Source organism: Aulonocara stuartgranti (genome assembly GCF_965226115.1).
Source record: "Aulonocara stuartgranti genome assembly, chromosome: 12".
NCBI lineage: Eukaryota > Metazoa > Chordata > Actinopteri > Cichliformes > Cichlidae > Aulonocara > Aulonocara stuartgranti.
In genome coordinates this window covers 2,052,411-2,065,995 of record NC_138948.1, presented here as the reverse complement: position 1 = coordinate 2,065,995, position 13,585 = coordinate 2,052,411, and the positions used below count along the sequence as shown (strand labels likewise).

At 40.7% G+C, this 13,585-nt stretch overlaps 1 protein-coding gene and 1 long non-coding RNA gene across 2 annotated transcripts; one reads left to right on the top strand and one right to left on the bottom strand.

The window, feature by feature from the left end:
* Positions 1-1,810: 1,810 nt before the first annotated feature.
* On the bottom strand, positions 1,811-12,900 carry LOC309719490 (transmembrane protease serine 9-like). Its single transcript, XM_082555645.1, has 10 exons — positions 12,829-12,900; positions 12,499-12,637; positions 10,999-11,137; positions 10,314-10,580; positions 10,082-10,224; positions 5,731-5,900; positions 5,433-5,574; positions 4,425-4,563; positions 2,426-2,695; positions 1,811-2,329 (listed from the first exon to the last, which is right to left on the bottom strand). The coding sequence occupies exons 1-10, from the start codon at positions 12,890-12,892 to the stop codon at positions 2,177-2,179; spliced, it is 1,626 nt and encodes a 541-aa protein (XP_082411771.1). The 5' UTR covers positions 12,893-12,900; the 3' UTR covers positions 1,811-2,176.
* On the top strand, positions 2,758-4,205 carry LOC309719159. Its single transcript, XR_014280155.1, has 3 exons — positions 2,758-3,210; positions 3,282-3,309; positions 3,798-4,205. It is a non-coding gene; the product is annotated as an uncharacterized lncRNA (long non-coding RNA).
* Positions 12,901-13,585: the final 685 nt, after the last annotated feature.

Sequence of the window (13,585 nt, the reverse complement as noted above, 5' to 3'; positions counted from 1 at the left end):
ATTATAACCCCACTCATCCTCTGGATACAGAGGCGCAGGTTCAGTGGACAAACGAGGCCTAGCTGTGGCACAGGCAACACAATCATCTACATGCTGTTCCCTATTTTGAGCCACCCAGTCCAGCCAGAGATTACGTTCAATTAAATCTTGTGGTTTCAGGCGAGTGTAGTTGACTACAACTACCTTTCTATCTGAGTTTTGGTTACCTTTTATGTCCCATTACCCCTTACTACAGGCTTTGTTGGATTAGCTTTTTTAAGAAAATTAACTTTTATTAACCCCTTTGGGTCTGTCCCTGCAGTCTCCACACCCAGAACGAGATATATGGAGTTTTTTTTGGTTTTTTTTTTTAGATATACAATTTTTATTCGTTATCAAGAGTAGCACAAAACATGACAACCAAACAGAAAAGAAAAGAAAGAAAAGAAAGAGAGAAAAAAAATTACACATCCACACACACACACACACACACACACACACACACACACACACACACACACACACACACACACACACACACACACACACATTTTCACTCAATTACCCACAGATATAGAAAGACAAAAAGATAAACTCTAAGAATGAATTGTCCTTTACACTTACTTCCTATTTAACTGAGAACATCTTAATCGCAACCACCCCCCCTCAACAGTTGGGACAAAACATTTGGCAAATAAGAAAGCAAAGGGGACCAAACATTGAGAAAGAGACCCTCATTTCCTCCTAAATTAGCAGCAGTTCTTTCGTGAGGAATAACTTTAAATAATTGAGTGAAAATATGTTTTGTGTGTGTGTGGATGTGTAAAATTTTTTTCTCTTTCTTTTCTGTTTGGTTGTTATGTTTTATGCTATTCTTGATAACGAATAAAAATTGCATATCATAAAATGCCTGGGCTGATTTTTTGTCCCAGCCCTGCTTATGACTCATTCATGTCATTGAGATGTGTCTCCGGTATCAGCTACCACTGTTTCCTTCTCAGGAGTTTGGGATCGCAGTCCCGGCAGTGCAGGACTACTTAAGCAGTCTGGCTTTTGTAGAATGTTTTATGTCTTGATATTTTTTGCTTTGTGTTTTTTTTTTATTCCCTTCTGTTTTTATTATTATTATTCATTTAATATATTTTCACATGTTTTAAATTTTTTGGTCAGTCCAGTGAAGCAATTTGTTACTTTGGTTCTGAAGGAACAGAACAGAAATATATCATTAATATTAATCCTCAGCGTCCTGCTCCTCTGCAAACCTGTCAGACTTCAGTTTATAGGGTGATTAGCAGCTCTTTATTACACCACACATGCAAACATTTCCTTCTTGTTCTCACGCAGATCATTTCTTCTTCTCTTTTCTTTATCAGGTGTGAAATGCTCTGAAACTCAACGACTCAGAGTTTCTATGTTGAGCTCACAGGATGTGATCTCACCCTCAGTCAGACAGTAAAAACAGACCAATGGGAAATGAGATGTGCTGATATTGTTTTAACACCTGAGGTCACATTTATCATAAATAATATTAACTATGCTGTTCTAAACTTTAAATAAAGAAGGCTGCTGGAATAATAATGAGATAAACAAAGACACAGAGTTGGTGGAGATGCTGAAATCATGACTTTATGGATGTGCTGGATGTCAGAGATCCTCTGAAACAATGAAAGAAAGAGGACGGAAATGTGTCTTTTTATTCATGCGTTCAGCTTTATTAGAAAGTTAGAGAAATATCATTGTTGGTTTTTAAGCACAAATAATTGGAATGAGAAATGAACAAATGAGAAAGCGTGCAAAAATAAGAAAGAATATAATACAGGAGGTGGTGAATCTCTCTGAAGAGAGCAAAATGAAAATAAGTCCTGCAGCAGGAATTTGCAGCTTGTTTCAGGAAGCTGATTTACCCCCCCCCCAGATGGTTTGGGGTCCAGTTAATGTTTGTGCCACATTGTGCCTGCTTTAAGTTCCTTCAATGGCAGTAATGGACTAACCAACAGAGGGCTGCTATCATACTGTATATGCGCAGAGTGTGTAACAATTATTGCAAAGCAGAAGCTAAAATATAATGAAATGTAAGAGAAACACTAAAATGATCAAATGCAGAATGGTCTACAGACACAGCACTGACAGATTTACCATAAACCATCAAAGGTTCTCATCTTGCTTGTGCAGCCTGACGCCTGTGCTTTCATGACATTCAGAATGATTTCATTGTCTTCTTGATCCACTTTAGTTGTTTCCTTGAGACAAACGAGTAGACTCCAGGTTTTTTAATGACACCACAACCCCGTCCAAAAGAAGTGACTCCAACCAGCGCTCCATCGCACAACAGCGGGCCTCCTGAATCCCCCTGCAGCAAGAACAAACACATGACAGTGTTTCAGGTGTTGAGCTGAATGAACATTTACTTCAAACAAGGAAAAATACATGTATTCTTCATACGTACCTGACAGGTATCAGCGACGTTTGTACCATCTGAACCAGCACATATCATGTGTTTGGTGATCTCAGGTCTGTGGTTGTAATAATCACGAGAGTTGCACGTCTGCCTGCCGACCACAGTCACATTGACAGACTTGAGGACGTCTGATGGTCGTTTTGTTTCGGTTCGTCCCCATCCAGCCACCAGACACCTGCTGCCAGCTGCCGGGTATCTCACAGTGTTGCCAAACTTGAGCCACTTCACTGCCCTGGTCAGAGTCACTGGTTCCTGAAGCTAAAAAAAGAAACACCGAGTGACACTGATGTAGTAACTTTACAGAGTTGGTCTTAAAGCTTATGTAGCCAGATGGGCTACTCGCCTTCCGTTGTTTTTCTTCTCTCATTCTCTCTCTCTCTCGCTCGCTCTACCACCCTCGCTCTCTTTCCACTGCACTCGCTCCTTGTATCAGGTGATCGGGTTAATTGGGAACCCACCTGCACATTGATTGCAGGGTGGCGCTAGCCTGTATAAAGCTAAGCCGATGTCTTGTTGGATTAATTCCTCCCGAGCTTCTGGTACGATACAGCAGTAAATGCTGGCGTACTGCGACGGACTGATCAGCAAGAGCCGATTATACGACAGCTACAGGTATGCTCTCGCTTAACCTTGGATTCCCTCCGAATACTGGAATTGGTGTTAATATCCTTTTCCGGCCTGTTGTAGCGCAGCAGTCTGTTTAATTCTGCCATTGCGGAGAGAGGTGTTCGTGGTATCTCCACCAATGAGAGTATAGTGCCTCCGGTCCTGGGGTAAGCTGTTAGAACTACTTTTATTAGCATTTATAGCTATAAGAGTTTAAGGTTACACTTATCTGTTTCAGGGTTCACTGCTGTACTCACCTCTCCATGGTAAATTGTCCAACCTAAATTGGAAGAGTGGACTGCCTTCTCAGTTGCTGTTGTGAACTGCTGTCTTGTCTTGTTTTGTCTTATCTTGTTTTTATTAAGTAGGCTTACCTTTTTTTGGGTTCGCCTGGTGTTCTATTTTACCCTGGGCTGTTGCTCGTACCCACACTTCTGTGATCGGGCTGAAGTGATTCTCTGCCCGAGTGTCGTGCTGGGACTCTAAATCGCCTGGGTGGCCGGTCTCAGCCGGTGGGGAGCCAGACCGGCCTACGCCTGAGAATAATTATTACCAGCACGAGTGGTAGTTTGACCCGTGGGGAATAAGCCTTTCCCGTGTGTGTGTGTGTGTGTGTGTGTGTGTGTGTGTGTGTGTGTGAGATTTCTTTTATTAAAGTTATTAAAGTGTGTTTTAGTCTTTTTATGATTTGTAGCGAGCCTGACGCTCAGTGTCCTTTTATTCTTTTAACATACTTTTCTGTGTTTTATTTCAGTGAAGGAGGACGAGCCAGTGGCCCTGGGACCTCAGGTGGTGGGTCGTTTTCACACTTTCTTTTGTACAGCACTGGGTGGTCTGCAGTGATTCTTTTGGTGTGATTTTCTTTTGGTTCCACGGCTGCTGGTAAGTCCAAGTTCCACGATTGTTTATTTTTACTGTAGGACACTGTCAATAATGACGCTACATCTTGACTTTTAATATTTTATTTATAAAATATTATTTATAATATTTTATTTATTTCTATAAATAAAACTGTTTTAATATTGGAAGCCAACCTGCCTCAGTGTGCATCCTTGAATCTGTGCGGTCTTCTTTTATTCCTTTTATTTATTTTTCTTAAATATATTTCCTGGGGGTGTAATTCCCCTAGGTGGCGTTGTCAAGTTTATTTATTTTGTGCATAACCCCGCCGACCACTTGGTCACACTTATATTTATGCAGCACTGTGCTAAAGTCTTGAACCGTCATCTATTTGCATGTTTTACTTTGAAAATGGGAAATATGTGCAGTATTATTGAAACGTAGACATACACAGACATACGTCATGTAAGGTAAAAACAAATGCATTAATCCTGTTGCATTTTTACTTGACTTGTTTTTGGGCATTAGTTTACCACCTTACCTTCACCAACATGAGGTCGTTGCCCTTGGTTACATGGGTATAGTTGGGATGTGGAAAAAGTTTCTCAACCTCTTGGATCTGCTTTGAATCTTTTTCCTTTTTCCTGATGGAGTGCGCTCCCAGGACCACCTTATACATACTGTCAAAGAAAAGTTACACATTTAGAGGGTTAACAGATCAGGAGTTTCTATAAGAATAATCATATTAATGCTATTAGTGTATATATTAATACATCTGGCTGCGTAATGGCTGTTACTAAGTCTCTGATGATCATTAGAGACTTAACAACATCGTAGCATCGTATTTCCTCCAGCTGAAATACAAACTTCAACAATATAAAATATTATAAATCAAGAATAAGAAAAAAATAAGAATTCGAATAATATAAAATGTTTTAAGAGTTGTAAATATCTGTACAGTTCTTGGCTTAAACAGCTTGACATGTAAAATTATAGAAACGTGTGTGTTTTGACCTTTGAAGACTCTGGATCGATTTTACTTCCTACTTTCTTGTTCCAGCTCTGGAGCAGCTGGAACACCTTAAAACGTTCAGCTTTACTATTTAAAAGGCAGATTTTCTTCATGTGTGAATGTAATGAAAGCTGAATTAGAGAAACATTTGTTTTTTTAAATACATTTATGATGTGATAAGCCTCTGTTTTCATTCAAGCTGTTGTCTTTCAGACATTTCATGGAGACAAACTTTGAGTGGTTTCCACAAACACATTCACCTGTTTGGTTTCTGTCTATAATGTAAGAAAACAAGAATATAAGATGAGGAAAGACATGTAGATATAGCAACGTGCTAAAATGTTTGTACTGACCTTCGCAGTAAAATGGTAATGCACTCACTCTAAACCAGTATGTATTAGTAGAGTGAGTGCATGGACATTACAATTTATCACAATTAACAAAGGAGACAATGTTTCACACGGTCTGTAAAAAATAAATAATGTAATTTTATTTTTTAGAAAAAAATAAGAAAAAATTAAAAGTTCATGTTCCTACCGAGTGCAGTGGGCAGCCGTCAGCACCCACTGTGGATGGATCAATGTCCCTCCACACGAAGACAGTTTACCTCTTAAATAAGCCATGAAAGGCAGCGAGTGCGGCTCGACTTCTTTCCCTTGAATGATCTCAGAACCGTGACCTGAAACAAAAAGAAAATATCCAAAAACATAAATCAGCACATGATCAAGTCAAGAACAGATGAGTGGAAAAACACTGCACCGAGATATCAGCAATGTGTTCTTTGTTGTTTACATAACACAATCATTCATTAAAGCCCAATAGAAACGTTACTCACCTGGCTGTGTGATGAAGAGGAGCACGCACGAGAGGAAAAGACCGAAACTCCTCAGGCAGAACATTTTTCCTGGCTGTGGTAGATCAGATGTTGAATGCAGTGAAACCCGCTGTGATGAATTACACACAAAACTGAGGAGTGCTGATGTTGTTCTAATGCCTGTGCTCAGACTGGTCATAAGTGATGACCTTAAGCTCTTTTTATATCGTGCATTATCTCACATCAAATCTTGGTGCAACACTTTGAGCAACACGTATGAATGTTTCTAGCAACAGCTCACAGTTTCAGTGGGTGTGTGTCCACACTGTCAGTTACACTCATGAGTGTTTCTAAATGCCCCATTTTAATTAGAATATTTATGAAAGTAAATGATCTGAAAGGACAGAGCGTACAAACTACTGACCAATACTTCAGAATACAATAACTGAACTCTATTTCCCTCAATCAGCCACACTAATTATTTGATCCTCTGCTGAAACTGATTACAGATTCCTCATTAAGTGTATGAAGCACACCGATCCACTGAATCAATTCACTCCATGCTCACCTCCTATCACTGTGGGTAAGACCGAAGGACATCAGGGACACGACTGAAGACGTACACTGGGATAGACACCAAGATCATCAGCGATAAGCTTGGTGAGAAGGTGACAAGTGTTGGTGTGATTATTCAGAAATGGAGAAATGTCACTTCCTCAGTCTCTCTATGAACCCGATTACAAGCAAAGACTCTTCAAACGCACCACAGCAGCTTCTAGCTTCTCCTTTTCTCCCTGCAGACGCTCCGGGTGTATTCCTACAAACTGTGTTCCTGCCAGCAGCTCACCTTCACTCAGAGAAACCATCACTGCTTTTAATACAACTGCAGTCAGCTGGAGTCTGCTATGAGCTCACTTCAAGCTTAAACATTGTGAGTTTAGTCTCTGTAATAAAAGAATTTACCAAATATGAAATAAAGTTGTTCTTAAATTAAAGGCATAAACATTAAAATCTGACTCTGTGTGTGAGAGAGATGGATGGATACAGTATCTCACAAAAGTGAGTACACCCCTCACATTTTTCATGGGACAACATTGAAGATGTGACACTTTGCTACAATGTAAAGCAGTCAGTGTACAGCTTGTATAACAGTGTAAATTTGCTGTCACCTCAAAATAACTCAAACACAGCCATTATTGCCTAAACCAAGCAAAGGTGGCAGCAACAAAAGTGAGTACACCCCTAAGTAAAAAAGGTCCACTGTCTCATACTCTTATGTGATTGGGAGTCACTTGGGAAGGCAGTGTAGTAACATCCATTTCATTCAAAGGTGTGGACGGAAACAAAGCAAAACCTAAACTGGAGAAAAAACACAACACAGAACTGAAATGGCAAAGCAGGCAGACGCAGGTAGATGACACAGAACGAACACAGACGACAGAGGGAGACAACCCGGCAACAGGCAGGAGAACACACAGGGCTTAAATACACACAGCAGTAATCAGGGGATGGGAGACAGGAGGGAAGCACACCTGGGTGAAATCATGACTGACGAGGCAGGTGAAACGTAAGCTGAACACACTCACATAAGAAAAGGACCTTCAGAACAAGACAGGAACACATACACGTAATGACACAACACACACAAACAACAGAACATAGGAACACGAAACGTGAAAAAAGGACAGTACAACACCCCAGAATAACAATAAACTAAAACATAAACATGGAGTCACAGACTCTGGACCATGACAAAAAAAGCTAAACATGAGAGGGTTTTGGACAAAGTGTGTGTTCTCCATTCTTTAAGCATCGGTTCGAGCACCGTTTAAGCACCGGCACCGTTTCAAAATTACCGGTTTGGCACCGGTATCAGACAAAACCTAAACGATACCCATCCCTAGTGTCACTGTCACCTCTAACAGACTGTGTGCACGTAGCAGGCTGGTTTTGTCGCTGTAGATCATCCTGGACTGTTTGTCTTCCTGTGTCCTATTTAGACCGTGTTAAAGTTAAAACTGCTCATGTGACAGGATGTGAGTTAGAGTGCCGTTCCTTCTAAAGTTTGGAACATGCAAACAGCCATGAGGGACTCCTTCATTAAACTTTTGCCTAGCAACCTGGACTGAAGCTTACAGCGGGACTAAGGGACCCAAACAGGAAGTTTGCAGCCTGATAAATAAAGGCCCATAAACAGGTGACAAACAACAAACCGGTTGGACTGTGTACAAAACTGAAAGCTGTGAATAATGATAACATCACCTAACATGTCGCGGTCCTGAGTCTTTGACCAGAAGTTTGATTTTTTTTAATTTATTATTTATTCTTTTGGATGATTTACTTTCACTCTGTGGTATTTAGTGTTGAGTATGATAGTCTAGTCCAGGGCCGGTGTCCTGCAGGTTTTAGATCTCACCCTGGGTCAACACACCTGAATCACATGATTAGTTCATTACCAGCCTCTGGAGAACTTCATGACATGTTGTGGAGGTCATTTAACCATTTAAATCAGCTGTGTTGGATCAAGGACACATCTAAGACCTGCAGGACACCGGCCCTCGAGGCCTGGAGTTCCCCACCCCTGGACTAGTCCTTAGTTCCTGATGATGTCAGTTCTTTTCTGTGTCCAGTCTGTGTCCGTCATGTCTCCATGTCAGTGTCACGTGTCTTAGTCCTGGTCTCTGTGTTGGTTTCTTTTCTCTCGTCCTGTGTGCATTGTGTCTCTTTACTCTGTAATTAGTTCCAGTTGTCTTCCCACCTGTTAGTCATCGTCTTGTTAGCTGCTGTGTCCTCAGTTTTCTCTGTTCCTTGTTGCATCATCTCAGCTGGCTGTGTGTCCAGTTTTCTCCTTGCCTGAGTTTTTGTATTTCCTGTAACAGCAACGAGGCTTCATTTAATTTGTCTTTGGTTCCTACTCTGCCTGCACACAGTGCACCATGACACAACAGGCTAAAGTAAATGCATAAAGCATTATCAGCAAAGTGATCACATTCAGAAGCAGGGTCAATCATGCAGTTAGAACAGATGGACAGTTTAATGCCTCGAACAGGTTATTGCTCAACAAGCCAGATCTGTCATTGTCGCTCTGCACGAGTGTTATTGTCCTCGTTCTGTTTTTGTTCTCCTCAGAGGTTACAGTTACAGGACACTGGATCGCTCCTTGTGTCTGTATCACTGTGAAACTAAGCTTAGATTGTCATTTTCATTCTGTGCTCTAAAGACTGACACACATCATGTCAGGGTGTTGTTTAAGGATGTTTGTGGTGAGTGATGTGTTCAGGGTCCAGGCCAGGGGACTTCTTGCTCTGTGGCTTGTGGTCATAAAAAAACACTAAAAATGGAGGACTGAAACAATTCCTCATTGCAAAATAATGTGAAAGATTTAGGAGTTTGGTTTGGGCTCGTCGGCAGGTGAGGCCGAGACACACCGGAGCTCCATCAGCTCATCACACCTCCCTGCATCAACGACTGTGACCTGAGGTTGTGGCTGTGTGTGAGACAAAACTGCAGCCACGTGTTGTTAGAAGTGACAATCGAAAAAAGAAAAGTGTGAAAGAGTGAAGTATGTGGTGCAAAAAACAGGACGCTTTGGAAGAACCATGAATGAAAGAAAGAGCCACGAGCTTTATTCGAAAGTAGAAAGAATAGAAAATGTGTCAGGACAAATTGTTGTTTTAGGATTGTTTGTTTGTTTTTGTTTTTTAGCACAAATATTCAAAGAGCAATAAAATACACAAGAATTTATGCTTAAAAATTCAGCATAAAAACATTCTGGCCACAATTTTTAGTTTCTAACACAGGAGATGGTGACAAACCATGACTGACAGACTGAATAAACTCACTTTGTTTTATGTTCATGGATTATGTGTGATAATTAAAAATAATTGAAAAAGAGAAATTACAAATTAAAATTTGAGTGAAAATAACATCTTTTCACAAATCAGTAAATTGCAGGGTAAAAAAAGCTCATTTTCCCCTGTAGAAATGTGAAGATTGCTTTTGGAGCTGTCGTGATCGTTGCGAGGTCATCACACTTATACAGGGTTGTGTATACACGTGTAATTACAACAGCTAAAATGAAAAACAGCAATCCATAAACCATCACAGTGGCTGTGCCTTTTTTAATACTGAATGGCTAAAAAACGTGTTCAGGTCAGTCCAGTTAATGTTCCCGCCTTCAGTTCCTGCAGTGGAAACGACTGACCGTGACAGCACCGCTACATGTGCAGAATGTGAGCAAGCTAGCAGAAACTAAAAAATGAGAAATGATAAAATGGATAATGGTCTACAGAGACATCACCGAGAGATTTAACATGAAAGCATCAAAGCTCGTAGAGATTCACGCCTGTGCTTTCATGACATTTAAGCTGACTTTAATGTTTCCTTGATCCACTTCAGTTGTTTCCTTGAGACAAACGAGTAGACTCCAGGTTTTTCAATGACACCACAACCCCGTCCAAAAGAAGTGACTCCAACCAGCGCTCCATCGCACAACAGCGGCCCTCCTGAATCCCCCTGCAGCAAGAACAAACACATGACAGTGTTTCAGGTGTTGAGCTGAATGCAAGGAAACAAGGAAAAATACATGTATTCTTCATACGTACCTGACAGGTATCAGCGACGTTTGTACCATCTGAACCAGCACATATCATGTCATCAGTGATAACAGGGTCGTGGTCGTAATAATCACGAGAGTTGCACGTCTGCCTGTCCACCACAGTCACATTGACAGACTTGAGGACGTCTGATGGTCGTTTTGTTTCGGTTATTCCCCATCCAGCCACCAGACACCTGCTGCCAGCTGCCGGGTCTCTGGCTGTGCGTAACTTGAGCCATTTGACTGCCCCGGTTTTCTTTGCTGGTTTGTTAAGCTAAAAAAAAAAAAAGTATACATATAATTAAGTTAATTCTTATTATTAATTATCTAATTAAGTCAATTAATTTAATCTTGTTAAAATGATGTGGCTAACATGTTAACGAGCTAACCAGCCCCGCGTGGCGATCTGTGTTAACGAGGTATTAGAGATTTGCCGCTTTAATGCAGTTTTGGCGTTAACGTCATTTTATTGAGATTAACACTGGCAGCACTAATATATACATAAATATGCAGCATTGTGCTGAACTTTTGCACCATCAGTCATTCACTCATTTATTTTTATATTTTCCTGAAATATCTGCAGTGATTTGTTGAAATGTGTGTGAACGTGTCTAAAGAGAAAATACTTTATTTAATATGAAAATGTTGCATTTTTTCTTTACTTGCTTTTGGACACTGAATCATCTCCTTACCTTGAGCAACATGAGGTCGTTGCCCAGAGCGACACTGGTGTAGCTGGGATGAGGAACGTGTGTCACAACCTCTCGGATCTGTTTAGAATTTTCTTCCCGTTTCTTGATAGAGTGTGCTCCCAAAGTCGCCTTATTCATACTGCAACACACACACACACACACACACACACACACACACACACACACACACACACACACACACACACACACAAGTGATGACTGTTTACATGTTTTAAAAGTTAAAAGTTCAGGTTCAAAAACAATAATCATAATTGTCTCATTGCATGTGTGTTAATATATAGCACAGGGGTGTCGGACTCCAGGCCTCGAGGGCCGGTGTCCTGCAGGTCTTAGATGTGTCCTTGATCCATCACAGCTGATTCAAATGGCTAAACGACCTCCTCAACATGTCTCGAGGTTCTCCAGACGCCTGGTAATGAACTCATCATCTGATTCAGGTGTGTTGACCCAGGGTGAGATCTAAAACCTGCAGGACACCAGCCCTCGAGGAGCTTCCACCTCTGGCCTACAGGAGAGAGGAAAACTCTGAAGCAGCTGTTATACATAACACCTTCAAAGAGGATCAGCTCTACTCTCTAAGAAACAGCTTTCCTTTGGGTTTGTGAATGTTATTAATTTAAATTACAAACATATTTTGTGTAGCATCATTTTTTGGACTGTGATCACGTTCTCGTTTCGTTAAAGTGCAAACCTGTCTACTTGTTTTCTAGTTTTTTTCCTGTCATGTAAAGTTGCAAAGATGTTTATACTGCTCATATCAGTAAAATGTTTGCTGACATTATTTTTTGCTACGATAAATATAAATCCAGCAACATCATGTTGATGTCCTCACTCACAGTCAGTATATCAAAGTGTGCAGACATGTGATCCCAAGCTCTAAACTATCGAAATTTAAGAAGGTCACAATACATTCTCTTCACAGTCTGTTAAAAACAAATATAATAAATATTTAAAGAATAAGAAATGTCTTTTTTTTTTTGCCTGTCCTGTTTGGCACTGTAACAATCAGTATGACTGTCTGAAGGCCAAAAAAAGCCCAACAGACTGACTTTCACAAGTGGATCATTACAGTTTTTGTCATATTGGTCCACTTGATTGTCATAGTTCATTCGATCTTCAGTATTTACTTTTTTTACTTTAAGGTTATTACAGTCAGAATGGAGAGGAGCGGGGAAGGGAAAGACAAAGGAAAGAGAGACACAGCAGAAACACAGAAACAACCAACATGAGTCATCATGTAGCAGTAAATAATAAATATTGAATGCTACACAAGGCCGACAACACACGATTATTTAGAGGCAGCAGCCACCAAAGATAGTGTGTGTTTGTGAGCACGTTTTGTATTCATAAGGTTTCTTCGTGTAACTGTCTAAGAGTGGGTATGGGGCGCCATAGCCCCGCCCCCAGGGACATGAAGTAGGTGTGGTAGAGATCCAGACCCCAGACAGTTCGAGGCTCCTTAAAGCATGGGATTCTTACCCAGTGCAGTGGGCAGCTGTCAGGACCCACTGTGGATGGATTAATGTCCCTCCACAGGAATATTCACCTGTCACATGAGCCATGAAAGGCAGTGAGTGTGGCTCGACTTCTTTCCCATTGATAATCTCAGAACCACGACCTGAAGCAGAAACCAAACATCAGGACGCATAAATCAGCAGATGATGAAGTGAAGAACAGATGAGTGAAACAAACACTGCACCAACTGCTCTGTAGCACTGAACAATATCAGGAACTTTGTGTTACGCTTGTTTACATGAAGATTTAAATTATCAACAAATAAATTAAATTACAATAGAAAACATCACTCACCTGGCTGGATGATGAAGAGGAGCACGCATGAGATGAGAAGACTGAAATTCTTCCGGCAGGACATTTCTTCTTCTTCCTTTGATCTGTTGAATGCACTGAAACCCACTGTGATGCTTTATGTGCTGAGCTGAGGGGGCGTGGTCTGAAAATGGTGGGTAAGATAAATGGACACACACACACACACACACACACACACACACACACACACACACAAAGTGTTTTATTATTCTGATTATGAAATAGTATCAATACTATGAACAAGCACAAGTTAAACCACGCCCACAAAATATAGCAGAGAGCCCCGTCTCGTGAGCCCAGAGTTATTTACTCCAAGAAATCTTTGAGGCTGAATCTCATTTACAGTCATGTTGAGTTACATTTAGAGCAGAAGTGACAACAAGCACAACATATAACAAAAAAACAAAAACAAAAAAAGAACACACAAATGAACACGAACATGTGAGTCACGTGCAACAACAGAGTGACATTAAAAACAGTTCTCCTCTCGCTCGTTTGGTCTGTGTCACTGAAAATGATACCTCAAAGGTTTCTACAAACTGTGTTCGAGAAAAAAAAGGATAAAAAGGAGACAGCTTGAAACAAATGAAAGAGCATTTCTGGAAGTAAATGATGACAAAAGACGCAGTGTCCTAATATTTACAGACGTTGTCAACACAGTTTCACCAAAGGTTGCAAAACTATATCGCTGACAGTTTTTCCCAATCGAGCTGCCACAGAAATGCTGCTGCAGTTTTTT